The 14,831-nt window shown below is 38.7% G+C and overlaps 1 protein-coding gene across 5 annotated transcripts in view; it reads right to left on the reverse strand.

Moving 5' to 3' along the window:
- Window positions 1–326: 326 nt before the first annotated feature.
- DPY19L1 (dpy-19 like C-mannosyltransferase 1) overlaps window positions 327–14,831 on the reverse strand; it is a 102,123-nt gene continuing 87,618 nt past the window's right edge. For 3 of the 5 annotated variants that reach the window (XM_045495290.1, XM_045495289.1, XM_045495286.1), the window contains 6 exons: window positions 14,241–14,265; window positions 13,058–13,177; window positions 11,494–11,668; window positions 10,667–10,766; window positions 9,394–9,519; window positions 327–3,138 (listed from right to left, as the gene is read on the reverse strand). In XM_045495290.1, the coding sequence (XP_045351246.1) occupies window positions 2,982–3,138; window positions 9,394–9,519; window positions 10,667–10,766; window positions 11,494–11,668; window positions 13,058–13,177; window positions 14,241–14,265 (703 nt within the window). In that variant the 3' untranslated portion in view covers window positions 327–2,981. The remainder of the gene's footprint in view (window positions 3,139–9,393; window positions 9,520–10,666; window positions 10,767–11,493; window positions 11,669–13,057; window positions 13,178–14,240; window positions 14,266–14,831) is intronic. The other 2 variants (XM_045495288.1, XM_045495287.1) reach the window with 2 other exon arrangements.

Below are 14,831 nucleotides of genomic sequence, written 5' to 3' on the forward strand. Positions count from 1 at the left end.
ATGAGAAAATGCTTTCAGCAGCTCTAAAGTTATCCCCAAACGATCGTTTTAAAGAATTATTGTGTCCCTTGATGTAAATGATAAAGTAATGTGAACCTGTAACAGCATAAATAGAAGAAGAGTATGGGTAACCCCAGTACCTACACTGCCACCAACAAAGAGGAGTAAGCAGCTTCACGGACCCCAGTGTTATATCCCTTCCCCATTATTCAGGACTGCAGTCTCCCACAAACGAGTTCATGGTTATCTGACTATAGAGAATAAGGCTGAACATGTCAACAATCAAGGCAGAGATGAAAATAATAATTAAAAAAACCCACCTTCTATACTTTTCATGATCTTTTTTATTTAACATACATAGTACATGTAAAACAACTGGCATAAAATTCATAAAAATACAATACTTCTATGCAATATCACTTTATTCCTGATACATCCTTTCATGTTCTCCTTAGTATCATTGTTCTAGTTTAATACAATCCGTCTTCTGCTAAGCAGTTTTAGAGGCTTATCTCACAGAAATCCTGCCCCAACTTTGTTTGTTTCTTTTTTGTCACGGCAACGGCTATTTTTATCGCCTCTCTGCCCATCCTTACCTTCCTCACACTAAAGCAAAAATATTTTTAAATGCTAAAAATGAGTAAAATACTGAGCTTTAATACTGTTTTGTCATGTATATCGAAACTACTACTATTCTACTTTGCCATAAAAGGTATTTATAATCTACAGCACCGGCTGCTACCAGATGTGACCAAGGCTGAGTGTGCAGTGCAGCCCAAGGCCTCTGTTCGAAACTCACTGGCTTGAAATATAATCATAGCTTGCTGGTGGAGTCACGTTAATAAATGCCATTACAAAAGGATTCTTTGGGGGTGGGGAAGAAAAAAAACTAACTTGCCCACTTTTAACTTTTCCCAGCATACGAAACAATCAAAACAGTACTTTCATGTTTTTCCTGTACAGAATCTCCAATCATTACATGGGAACTTATTGGGAAGGGAATTATCGGAGGGTGGGGAGGATAAAGAATGGCTTTAAAAGTACAATTTTTAAAAACCTGTAACCGCTGGAGGTACAAAACAGCCATATTTGGTGCAGAACAGTCACAGAGCGGAGCACGCTTCCCTCCTCCCTCCCACCGCGACCCTCAGCCACCTCGGCCTCAGGTGCCCTCTTGCCATTTTTCTGGATTGCTGCATCATTGCTCAAATTCTACTCCCAGTCCACAACTCCCCAGCTGCTTCCCTATTTTCTGAAACTGGCAAAAAGCCCAAGAAATAAAAGTCACCCAGCAAGCGAGGAGGAGGGGGCGGGCACCTGAAGACACTGGCACAGAAGCTCCGGCCGGAAGGAGGCTCCCCGGGAAGGCGGGCTCTGGGGCAGGCCGGGGGCTGCACGCTCGCCAGCCCAGGCTGTCCTTGCAGCTGTCTGCTCTAAGCAAGCTAGTGCTTCCCCCAGACCAGGCTCGTCCTTGGGCTCTGGTGAGAAGGCAGAAAGGGAACAGCTCTTCAGTGGCTCCCAGCAGTGGGCACCGGAAGCCATCCCTGAGGACTCAGGTCTCAAGGACAGTCCACAGTGAGGTTAATCTGCCTGCGGTTAATAAAGAGAACACTGTATAATTAAATGTGTAGTCCGTCAGTCATGGTTTGCTTAGAATTTAAAATCTTAAAACTGTTTCTCAGAACTATGAGGATTCGCTGTTTTGAAGAATCTCATTTCACACAAATTAACTTCTAAGAAACAAAAATTCATACTAGGAATTCGGAGCAGGTTGGGGACTCTTTCAAAATAAAAATAAATAGGAAGGGGAAAAAAATAAAGAGGAAGGCTGAATATATTCATTCCTTTGTACTGAAATGATAGTTTTGGGGATCAAAATTATAACATAAGGCTTAAGGCTTTGTCTTACTAAAGACAGGCAATTTAAAAAGTAAAATATAAAAACTCCATTCACTTCTCGTTATTCATTTACTTTTCCGACAGAAAAATTAGTCACGTTTTATTGTATCTTAATAGTAAAAGAAAAACTACACATACTACATCTACTATTCCACTGTAAACTATGCCTACTCAAATGCACTACATCTGAGTCATTCAAAATAGTGGTTCTTAAAACTACAATTAAACATGAAAAATTCTGTAAATGGTTTAAAGGTATTAAAATATAAACATCTGAATAATACTAAAAATGAGAAACGTACACAACTGCCATTAAATTTTTTTAACCAAGAATATGTACTTTCTAAGCAACTAAATGAGTAAATAACACTTATTTGACAAAGAATGCTGGGAGAGAAAGCGGGAGAGAAGGAGAGAGAGCAGACACGCTGTCACATGGTTGGTGGTTAGAAGAATTTGGTCCTGACCACTAGGTCCAAGAATCTGGATTAGTAATGGGCAGAAAATGCTTCATTAACAAGAGCAACAAGACACAGCAGAACGTGAAGAAGTGAAATCAACAGGTCATTCCACATAGCAAATACCCATGTCTGCCCCATCTGCTCTCACGGAAGTTGATGACAGGGGCCGACACGACTGAGGAGCTTATGACAATCACTGAAATGTCCAAAAGATGAGAGCAAGAGGCAGAAAAAGAAGTAAGGGGCATCAATAGTCCATAAACTAAAATCAGCCCCTACATAGTTCAGAGCTCACGATACTTTCATATCATCCTTGCCATGAGCCATCATGTTTTTTACACGAGTAGCTTTGCTCGCTCACTTTAGAACAAATATTTAAGTCAGGTACAAACATATACTCATTTGCATAGCAAATTTTAAGGGGTGCATTGAAATAGTAACCAACTGATTAAGGTGTTAAGTATCTTTACAATCAGAACGACATTCAAATTGACCACACGAAATGTTTTCTATTTGAAAACAGTTACCTATAAAAGTTTTTGGGATTTGAATTAAAAACAAGGCATGAATTATTAGCAAAACATTAAAACCATTACTGATGTACTTCTCTGTAGGCAGCAGTCACTCTTCTATAACTTCTAAGACCTTGTAAACACTGTTCTGGAATACAGTGGTGAAGTGTGGCTTGGAATCCTTCACCAGGAGGTTACATAAGGGAGGTTTCCCAGCATTAGCAGGGTCTTCCACATCCCAGATTTCAGGCATACTGCACCCAGGCCTAGAAAAATTAACGTACAGATTAAAAATCAAAGTACATGATACACGGCAGATGAAGCAGAGCACACTTTTTCTATTCCTGCCCTCGTTTCATTTTTTCTATGTAAATTCACTTAGTTAAAAAAATCCTGTTATAGTTATCTATATTTATTTAAGCTGCCACAAATTCTCTTTAGAACAAGGTGAATGCAGCAAGTGGACTATAAAGAAGGAAACAGACGTGCAAAATACATGAATGCAGGTGGTGGGGTAAGACAGATCTTGCTTCAATTCTGCAACAGTTGGCTTAGCAAGGATGTGGTGTTGGAGAGCTCACAGTCTCTCTCCAGATTTGTCAAATGGGGAATAACCATGATGTGGGTATGGGTTATGAGGACTCAGAGAGAAAGACTGTACCTAGTTAGCACCGTGCCCAGAACACAGACAGAGGTAATATGTTATATTGACTTAAAAATTATAATTGGCAGATATGCTTAGTTCACATTTATGCAACTTCCCACTATTGTCTCCTAGAATGAGTCAACTTAAAGAAAACCCAGTGGTGTTCAGTTCAAGTCTTTAGCTAAATGCACAATTAAATTTTATTTTTTTCACAATTAAATTTTAAAAGCAATATAGTTTATGAAGAACAGAAGTGAAGTTGATTATTATGTGGTATCAGTCCCAATAACTTCTGCAGATGGCTTTAACATTTATTTTAAATCTAAAGCAGTGTTATAGATATAACTGCTGGCTTTCACTAGGGTTCACAAATTTCTTTTTTCTTTTTGGCTTTTGTTACATTGAGGATTTTTATGTTATTATATTCCAAAATGTCAGTATTTTCTTTAGGACTTATGATTTCTATGTCTTGTTTAAGGAATCCTTCCCTATAACATATCATGAGAGTATGCATTGTGTTCTTCTGTGAAAGTTTTAGAGTCTGCTTTTCACAGCTAGACTTATAACTCATCTGGAATTAATCTTTCTGTATGCTGTGAGGCAGAGATTTAATTTTAATTTTTTCCATATAGATAGCCCAGCAACTCTAGGGACATTTTTATTTAAAGCAATTTTTTTTAATGTTTATTGATTTTTGAGAAAGTGAGCAAGAGAGGGCAGGGAGAGAGGGAGACAGAGAATCTGAAGAAGGCTCTGAGCCATCAGTACAGAGCCCGATGAGGGGCTCGAACCCACAAACCATAAGATCATGACCTGAGCCAAAGTCTACACTCAACCGACTGAGCCACCCAGGTGTCCCATATGATTTATTATTTGTCAAATCCATCCTTAACCCTATTGATCAGTACCTGGCATACTACTTTCAAATCTATATTACCTGTTTTATAATCACCAATGTAATAATGGATTCAGGCAAGAGTCAAAACTGGATGCAAGAACTATCTGGTGAAAGGTTGTTTGAGAAAGAGGATAAACAAATGGCCTCTAAGTATCTCTACAGATTTCCTATTAATTCTATAGGAGATGTGCCTCCTTAATATAGAGAGATCAGGTGATCAAACTTAGCATGACCAATGATAGAACAAAGTGATCTCAACCTCCTGATGTGACACAATAGAAAGTATACAACCCCTCTGATGTCATAATCTTGACACAATTTGCCAAACTGAATCTAATCACAAGGAAGGAATTAGACAAATCCAGACATGGGACCTTTCCTCTAAGACAACTGGCTTGGACTCTGGGAAAATATCAACAAAAACAAAAAGGGCAAAAGGGAGTTCACAATCTCCTATGTGCTATTTGAGAAATTAAAATAAACAAACAAACAAAAACAGAAAAATACACAATGCAGAATAATTATAGAGAACTGACAACAGCTTATGTTTTGTCATAGTTGCTTCACTTTAAGAGAAAGAAACTTTTCCAACATGTCTTTTTAATCCCCAAGTGCAGCCCTGCTTCCCTACCTCTACTATGGGGCAAGCAGCACATGCCTTTTTCTTCTCAATAACATCTTTAATTTGAAACTGACTAATCATCCAAAAAGTGTCAAAATATAGGCCTATCAAAAATAAAAAAATGAAAGTCACTGTCACTTCCAAAGCCATTTCTCAGAGGTGACCTGTGTAAAAAATCCAGCATACATTCTGCTACACCCATTTAAATTTTTTTAAGTGCATTTATTTATTTTTGAGAGAGAGACAGACAGAGAGAGAGAGACAGAGAGAGTGAGTGGGGCAGGGGCAGGGAGAGACAGGGAGAGAGAATCCCAAGCAGGTTCCATACTATCAGCACAGAGCCTGATGTGGGGCTCGAACTCATGAACCGCAAGATCATGACCTGAGCTGAAACCAAGAATCGGACGCTTAACCGACTGAGCCACCCAGGCAACCCTCAGCTAGACCTTTTTAATCCAACTTCAGACACACACATACAAATATAGGAACGGACAGATTTATGTATACAGATGCTCCTGGGTTGCTTTTACAAACAAGAGATTATTCTGGAACTCCTCACTTAACAATAAAATGTGGCCATTTTCCTACCTCAGTACCTAAAGACCTACTTCATTCTTTTTAATAGTTGCTAGTACACCTATTAATTAGCCACTCTTTTATGGGTAGATATTTTAATTGTTTCTCATTTTGCCATTATAAAATGACATTGATATAAACATTCTTGTGCCTATATCTTTCTGCAAGCTAAATTAAAAATTTTTTTTTAATGTTTATTTATTTTTGAGAGAGAGAAGACAGAGTGCAAGCAGGGGAAGAGTAGAGAGAGTGGGAGACGCAGAATCTGAAGCAGGCTCCAGGATCTGAGCTGTGAGCACAGAGCCCGATGCGGGGCTCAAACCCACAAACCGTGAGATCATGACCTTAGCCAAAGTCGGACACTTAACTGACTGAGCCCCCCAGGTGCCCCAACTGCAAGTTAAACTTCTAGAAGCAGCACTATTATCACATCACAGGGCTACACAATTTTCACTTTGCCTCTATCACATTATCTCCCAGTGAGTGTTCCCACGAAGGCTGTTCACTAGATTCTACCAACACTGAGCATATATGATAAAATGAGAGGGCTTAGGTTTTCTAAGCCATTTAATTTTCTGACACATGCCAAGGACAAACTGTTGCCACACTGCAGGCCATGGGTAGTAGAGAGCGAAACATACAGGCAGTAGAAAACTACCCAGTTCCTGAGCTCAACTGTTTGCAGGAAAAAGAGAAGGTAAGAGCTGCCTTTGTGAGCTCTGTCTGCCTGAGTGTAACATCCTTTAGTACTTATCTGCGTGTACTGGAGCTCCCCCAAGTCAGCCAGCGAGGTCTTTAAATAGCATTATTGAAAATGGGAATAATTTTCTTCTGAATTCATGTGTTTTAATTTTATGTCAACTCTATTATCGGAATTAATGAGATAGAAAGCAGAGAACTGAGAAGAAAATAGTTAATTAAAAACTCATCTACAACTTGCATTTGAGTATATTTTTGTACTTGTATTTGAACATGGGGTGTCAAGTATTTAAGGAATAATCAAGCCACACAATTAAAGCCACTGGTGGGGCGCCTGGGTAGCTCAGCCAGCTGAGCATCTGACTTTGGTTCAGGTCATGATCTCATGGTTAGTAAGTATGAGCCCTGCACTGGGCTCTCTGCTGCCAGTGTAGAGCCCACGTTGGATCCTCTGTCCCCTTCTCTCCACCTCTCTCTCTCTCAAAAATAAAGAAACTTTATAAAACAAAAATTAAAAATAAAGCCACTGGTAATGAGATCACATAAATGTAGGGCTCACCAACATGCTGGGCACAGATTAAGTGCTAGATAAATATTAGGTCCCTCTTCCTTTTCTTCTTCCTTTTCTTTGAGTTCTCCATTTACTCCCCCTGTTCTGACAAATTTTTCTGTTCCAGTAACCTACAAATGTCTCAGGCATAACTGAAATGGACAGTGGGGGCCAAGGCATTAAAGGCATTTCTACCTAGTTCTGGTAGAAAGTTCTGTCAAGAAATGCAGTCTTCCGACTGCACTAAATATTAGTCCTTATTCCCTTTCCTCTTCTGAGTTCCCCATTTGCTTCCCTGGCAAAACAGAAAGCACAGCTTGTGTTTTGTTTCAAGGTTTAAGCAGAGTGCACCTGTCTAAGGTTTCCTGAGATTTAGTATCAGTCTGGCTTAAATCCTGTAGTACAAGGAGAGTGCTGTTTTAGTTACTGAGTGAGGAAAACAGATTAGAGAAAGTCACTTCTTTAGCCTCCTTCTCTCCACTCCTGCCAGAAAAACACAACAGGGGCAAGTCAAGATCCAGACAGGAAGATCGAGCACGCACTCCCACCCCAAACTCTCAGTCTTGGTGCCCAGAAGTGGGCGCTAAATGGAGAGGATCCAAAGCCAGTGTAATTTACTGCTGACCTTGTTTAGTGAGCAAGATTTGTTGCCATACTTCCTAAATTTGTCTTTCATCCCTTCTTGTGTATAAAACAGTAATCTGCCCATCAGAACATGAGACTACTACAGCAATGCAAATCCAAGGAGTTCCATCAACATCTTAGAATATAAAATGCCTTTGGGGCGCCTGGGTGGCTCAGTCGGTTAAGTGTCCAACTTCGGTTCGGGTCGTGATCTCACGGTTTGTGAGTTCGAGGCCCACGTCGGGCTCTGTGCTGACAGCTCGGAGCCTGGAGCCTGCTTCGGATTCTCTCTCTCTGCCCCTACCCAACTTGTGCTCTGTCTCTCTGTGTCTCTCAAAAAATAAATAAGCGTAAAAGAAAAATTAAATTAAAAAAAAAGAATATAAAGTGCCCCAATCTCTGCGATTTACACATATTTAAAATACTATGCAAGATCTGGGGGAAGAAATGAAGAATCTTGAATCAAGGCTCATCATCAGCATGGGAACAAAAAGGTCATAAAACATTATTTTTATGTTCCAGTAACCTATAAGTGCCTCAGGATGATAATCGAACTGGGGAGCAAAGCCCTTGGCAATAAAGATCACAATGCTGGTGGAAATCTCTGACAAGAAGTTCTTCTTGCAAGTTCTTCTTGAAAGAACTTGCAAGTTCTTCTAATCGCAAATGTCAGCCTACCATTCCTTTATTACAATATCCTCATAAAATTGTTATGAGAGATGCTTATGACTTCTTTGTTCTAAATTTATGTGACAAAGTTAATTAAAAGTGGGTATATGAATTTCATATGTATTCTTCTGTTTATAAGGACATAAAACATTTTCTAAATTATGACTCTAAGAACATAAACATTTTGTATAGATCTTGATTAAATTCAAGTCACTTGGGACATATTCATTAGAAAATCATTCAGTAATCAACAGTTGTTTGAGTTTCCTTGTGGGCTATGTCACAGAACTATTTTCACTCCTGAGTCAATATTTAATTATTTTGTCTTAACACCCTTTTGTATCACTGAAATACATGGCGAATAAGTATGATCAAGCCACAAATACAGCAGCCTCCTGAAGGCTTCTGTTTAAAGAGTAGTGAGAATTTTAAAATTAATAGTTCTCCATAAAATACTCTTATTTTCTAATGAAACTGCTCATGTCTGTGCTCTTCATGGATCCAGCGCTTTGGTATTTTAACAGCAAGAAGCTACAGTCGTCTGTGTGTAGTCACCGAGGTACAACATCTCTAAACAGTCACCTTTACAAGTCATATTTGCTTTTATGATCTTACTAACCTCTGCTATACTCTGCTTAGTGAACTTCTCTGTGGAAATAGTTTTAAAAACTATAAAGCCAGGAAAATGTGGGTCACGGTAAAGTTAACTGTTTTCCCACTCAAATAAGATGTGAAACAGCAAGAAAGAAGTGTCACTGTAAGGGGACGCCGGGAGGGGGCCCGTCTCTCACGGGGCACGGCGTGACGTGCAGAGACGTGGTGCGCACAAAGGAGGCTCTGACTCTCAGCTGTCTGTCTGTCTTCATTACAATGAGACTCTCCATTATTTGGTTTCAAACTCTGCAAGTCTTTTTAAAAGAGAATACATCCAACTTTAAATAAAAGTTTTTAAAAACATCGCAGGCAAACAGGAGCAATTTGGGAAATTATCAATCAGTACCAATATAATACCTTTATGGTTGGATACACATGCAAATCATTATAAAAGAAACATATTCGTAATGACCAGAAAAGAAAAAATTGCAATTCAAAAAATGATCTAAAAAGTTCTTTCCACTTATACTTTGCTAAATGTTATATATATCTCACACATACGACTAGTAAAGCACTTGCCATAAGACTGAATTAATTTTTCATGTCTTATGCATATAAAATATTAACTGTGTTGAATACTCACTTGGATCTTCTTATACACCAGGACTCCTCTAGAATGTAATAATTCACTTGTAACTTTATCAATTCTCGCTTCACTTCTTCAGCTGCTTTTCGACTATACATTGAGTAAACTATTTTCGTTCTGGCTCTTTAAAGAAAGATAATTGGGCAAAAGAGTTTCAAGATTAAAAGGATGCAGTCAACGTACTTGGAAGAAAGCACTGAACGGAACAGGAAGGAAGAGTCTACAGAAGAGTCAGGTCAAGAGAACTTTCTTCTCAGAGTTGCTGCTCAGGGGCCCCAGGGAGTCAAAAGGACATTTAGAAGCAGCACAAGAGTCCTGGGAGAAGAGATGCACTTTGATGAACCCCTTCCTTTCCAAACTTAGTCTCTTTGTTCATTGGCTCATTTGTTTTTGTTTCGTATTCTCCATAACTCTATCATACATTAGAGTGAGGCGTGCTGTGTGTGGGCAGGGTGGGCCACACATACACGGCCACCACACTAGAGCTGCAACACAGTCCCGACTTCGACAGCAACAATAACTGGCATAAATGGCTCTCCATTTTGGTCCTAGATTAAAATATAAAAAAAAAAAAAAAAAAACTAAACCGATTCCACACAACTGCTCTGGAAATAAGCTTGTGGAAATTGGTTTTTTAATGAAAAAGTTTTTTTATTTATAAAATGTATGTCTCACCGTTACACAAAGAATACATTAACAGGAGTCACCCAATGACAGGGATAGCTTGACCTAGCCCCAGAAACTGTATGAAAATTAAATCTATGTCCTTTTTAAAAGAGAACACAATACTCTAACTTATGAAAAGTAGTAAAAAACAAAAACCAAGATCATTCTAGTAGGCTACACAGGTGAAAATCAGAATAAAATTTTCTTTGAATGAGATTCCGTTTCAACTGACTCTTGAGAATTCAAGAAAAAATAGCCAAAAGGGCACCTTAATAAAAGCTAGAGGCTAATGAATCTTCTGGGGAGCATAAGGACGGTGATGACTAACAAGAACCTAGGTGGCTTGCAGCCCTGCTCACCTGGAGAAAAAGGACACACTATGATTTCATTTTGCTGCCTCGTACAAAAGGCAGAAAAGGTTGTAGATTTATTGCCCTGTGGAGCCTTACCAGTTTGTATCGAACTCAGCCCTCTTATTTCAGCCTTGTTTTCTCCCCTAACTCTATAAATCCCCATTCACCACAGCCTCGTTATTTTGCTGGTTCCCTCGCTCACTATTTGTGTGGGAAATTTGTTTTGGGCAACATGAGAACTGTGTACTAACCTTAAACCTGCATCTTCATAATGTGGATGATTCACAATGGGCCGAAGTGCAGAGAGTTTAACACTCGCCATTGTGGGCATGGCACCCGCAAACACCGCGTCTGCAAAGCAGGAAAGAAGGTCTCAGGAGACTCAGTGAGTGTCACAAGGGTCTCCTTCTGGGTCAACTCAATCACTTCCCAGGTGAAAAAACGGAGGCCCAGAGAGGTTCACAACTTAAAGATTCAATGGAAGAACCAGACTGAAGTTGGAAAAATGGCTATCAGCAACCTGGCCTGGATAAACAATTTTCTTGGGAAGTTAGGGCCTCCTCATTTCATCACTGAGGATTTCTGGGGTTTTCTTTGTTTGTTTGTTTTTGTAATGTCTTAGAAATCTTTCCTGCCCCTGGGAAAGAAGTATCAAATTGGCTAGGAAAGTTTTATAGCACCAAGGGATCCTGGAAAATGATTTAAAATTCAGTCATTTGATACTCAGACAACAAAATCTCCCTTGGATAAAATGCCATACTCCATGAGTTCATTTCAAAGAGAAATGTGCAGGACTAAGAATAAAAACTCATTAGGAAAATAAGCACAACAAAAATTATTTTAAATCTTGCAATGTAAAATCTTGGATAAATTTTGAAAAACATTGGTATTTAAGGAAAATAGCAAAACAGATTACTAAGAAAATATATATAACATTTCCTTGGCAAACCATTTAAGTAAGACTGACATCTCTCTTTTTCTGAATAATCTAGAAGCAACACTACTTAGAGGAAGGCCACTGGAAGTAAGTTGGGTTTAAGATTTTGCAGAGGCATATGAAACCGTGAGGGAAACTTACCTGGTTTAGTACTGTATTTGATCCATTCTATAAGTTCTTCTTGTGGCAAATTGCTGAATTCCCCTACAATATTCCATTGGGTTTGTAGATTTGCTGAACCCTGTATTGACATTGCTGCTAAGACAGCAAAAACAACAGCACCAGGATGTACTTTGCAAAAGAGCCATCCAAATAGCTGAAACCAAATTAAGAATATGTTGATAATTAGTACAAAGCAGCCTGTATCAAATAAACATAAGTTCTTCCCAGAGAAGAACACAGTCTCTGGTAGAGTCACAGATAAATGATTAATTATCCTACGAAAAAGTTCCAGCAACAATGACCAGGGGGATTAAAAGAATTTTACCATAAGCCTTACATAAGTGGGACATAATTTAAGAAGTTCTTCTCTCAATTTGTGCTAATTCTAGCTTCAGGTAAGGCCAGGACCACCTACATAATTTGTCAGGCCCAATGCAAAAAGAAAAGGTAGGGTCTCTCGTTTAAAAAGTATTTAGAAGTTCCAAAGACCAACAGAAGAGCACCCAACTAGATGTAGGGTCCTTCTGAGTGTGGGCCCTCGTGCGTTTGCAAAGGTCCCACACCTGTGAAGCCATCCCGGGGCCATGCTCTCTATCTTCAGTCATGGTGCGGGCTTCCTGCCAGCCTCCTTTCCTGCCCAGCCCGGAGGAATCAGGAACAGCAGCTTCATACCAAGACAGGTAGGTCTCTAGAAAGCTGTCCCTCTTTAACACAACACCAACATTCTGATTGGGAAACTTGAGGCTAGCTGATTTTTGCATTCTAATAGTCCACACTCAATAATAACACTTTACCCCTATTATTCTCTCCTTAATTTCTCTATATGTCTTTAGAGTTAGATTTCAAGCCTCTTGAGGGCAGATATATATTATTTCTTCTTGATCTTTCTATCTACCATTCTACCCTCATCCTTAGAGTATGGTATAGATGCTTAGTAAATATTTGTTAACTTTAAAAGAGGTACTGCTGCTGGACCTTGGCTAATTGGTTGATGAAAAGGTGACACGATGCAGAAGCATCAATCTGTGAATACAGAGCAAGGACACAGTTATCCAGGGAAAATAAGCAGCAAATAACCAAAATGGCTTACACTAAATTTTAAAAAGGCAGGGATGTGCATACAAATGTATACTCAAATGAGAAAAATATTTTTTTAAGCTTGATACTGAAAAAGAACATCTATTTGAAAGCAACTGTAACTTGAAATCACTGGCTAGAATTCTGTGTGATAGGAATGTCAAAACAACAAAAAAAATATTTCTACGATGACGCTCTGCTTTCTATCAACATCTGTAGGGATCGTTCATGAATTCAGCCTATACTATTTGAGCATCTGTTGTATGCCAAGGAATGTCTTAGAAGTTAGAAGGATAAATGACCTGTTTTGGCCCTTACCCTTTATAAACAATTAATATAAATCCATGAAGAACTTTATGACAATTTAAAGAATTTTGAGTTATTCAATATTATTTCAGGGCCATTCAATGATATAGGCTGCGGTAAAGTGATCATAGCAACTACAACACCAACATAACGATCTTACCTGTCTTGAACAGATCAAAGAAGCCATAACACACATGTGTGGGGTCAAGAAGAGTTTTAGTCTCATAATTAAAATACCGAGGGCTGTATATGCTAACAGTTGCAATGCATGATAAACTAGCTGAAAGAAAGAGAAAATATTTTTTACTCCTACAGTTTAATATATTGTTAAATAGATGAATATCCAGAAGAGTACTTTTGCTTCGCAACAATACTTTGACTTCTGAAATAAACGAGTCTACAAGTTCACTTTCAAACCTCTCCATTTTATTAAAAGCCTAAAATGATAAAGTCACTAAAGCAAGTTGTTCTAGAATTCTGCTCAGGGTTAAGTCCATAGTTACCAAAGCCCACATCTCTGAATCTACCTTGATGATACCATCAGATTAACACAGGAAAGCGGTAAACAAAAGTACTATTTAAGATCCCAGAGTCTGCCTTGGGAGAGCCATCAAAACCAGGCAGAAATATGCAATACAGTATTATTAGCTATAGTCAGCATGCTGTTGCTAAGAGAGTAGATCTTAAAGGTCATCCCAGGGGAAAAAAAATTATTTTGTAACTACGTATGGTGATGGATGTTAGCTAGACTTATTGTGGTGATCATCTCACAATGTCTACAAATCTGATTACTTATGCCATACACCTGAAATCAATATCAGGTTACATGTCAATTAGATCTCAAGTAAAAACAAAACAAAACAAGAAAGAAAAAAAGATAAACAAGTGAAACCACCAGGAGATGGCAGGAGCAACCAGTCACACCTCCAAAGCCTCAGGGCAAGGTGAGTAGAGAGGAAAGCCATCTCCAGTCAAGCAAAAGACACTCCACATGCATTTAGCAATAAACTGGATCTTCTGAGGATGATCAGAGCAGACCAAATGGGTTTCCTACTTAACGGTTTTAACAAATGAATGGTCATGTTTGTAACAGTCTCATAAAAACACATACAGGCCTATTTTGAAGATGATTAGTGACAAATACCAATACTTAGAAACTGGAACTGAAAGAAAAGTATATACACACACACACACACACACACACACACACACACACACACATATATACACGTATATATACATATATATATATATATATATATATATATATATATACACACACACATACACACACACACACACACATTGAAATAAAGTATGTTTTAGTAATATTAAGTCTTTACCTCTCCATGATCAAATTGGTGTTTTCTGAAATGGAATAAGAAATATTACTATTGAATCATTGTTGAAGCACTTCAATTATTTGCATTTTTATCTTACAAATACAAGTTTTACAATTTCTGTAATATTCCAAGGACATATATATGTAAACAAAAATTACAAAGTTATGAACCCAAACTGGTGCCATAATCTTTTAAAAGACAGTTTATTTTTAAAAAATTGACCTTGGAGCATACCTTGCACATTTGACTACAGGGACAATTCCTGGGCCAACAAAAGGGACACCGTGGTGTAGCAGGTCCCTCCCTGTGATGTCCTGCCAAAGCAGGGAGGGAAGTGAAGGGAACCCTGAAGACTTCATAGTTCTGTTCCCCTGCTTCTCATCCCCAGGGGTACCTGAGCTCCCCCCCAAGCTGGGGCTGCTATAGAGATAATTTAGGAAACCACATAAAAGATTTTTTCATCAGTGGTTCTGGAATATACAAATAGCCACAAAATTCCCTCTTTAGTTCTACTTGACAGCTTTAATTTTCCTGAGAAAAGATGTACGCTTAGAGGTCCCTGCATCTCCCTCTGGTCTCGTGCCACCCCTC

Source organism: Leopardus geoffroyi, chromosome A2 (assembly GCF_018350155.1).
Source record: "Leopardus geoffroyi isolate Oge1 chromosome A2, O.geoffroyi_Oge1_pat1.0, whole genome shotgun sequence".
Taxonomy (NCBI): Eukaryota; Metazoa; Chordata; class Mammalia; order Carnivora; family Felidae; genus Leopardus; species Leopardus geoffroyi.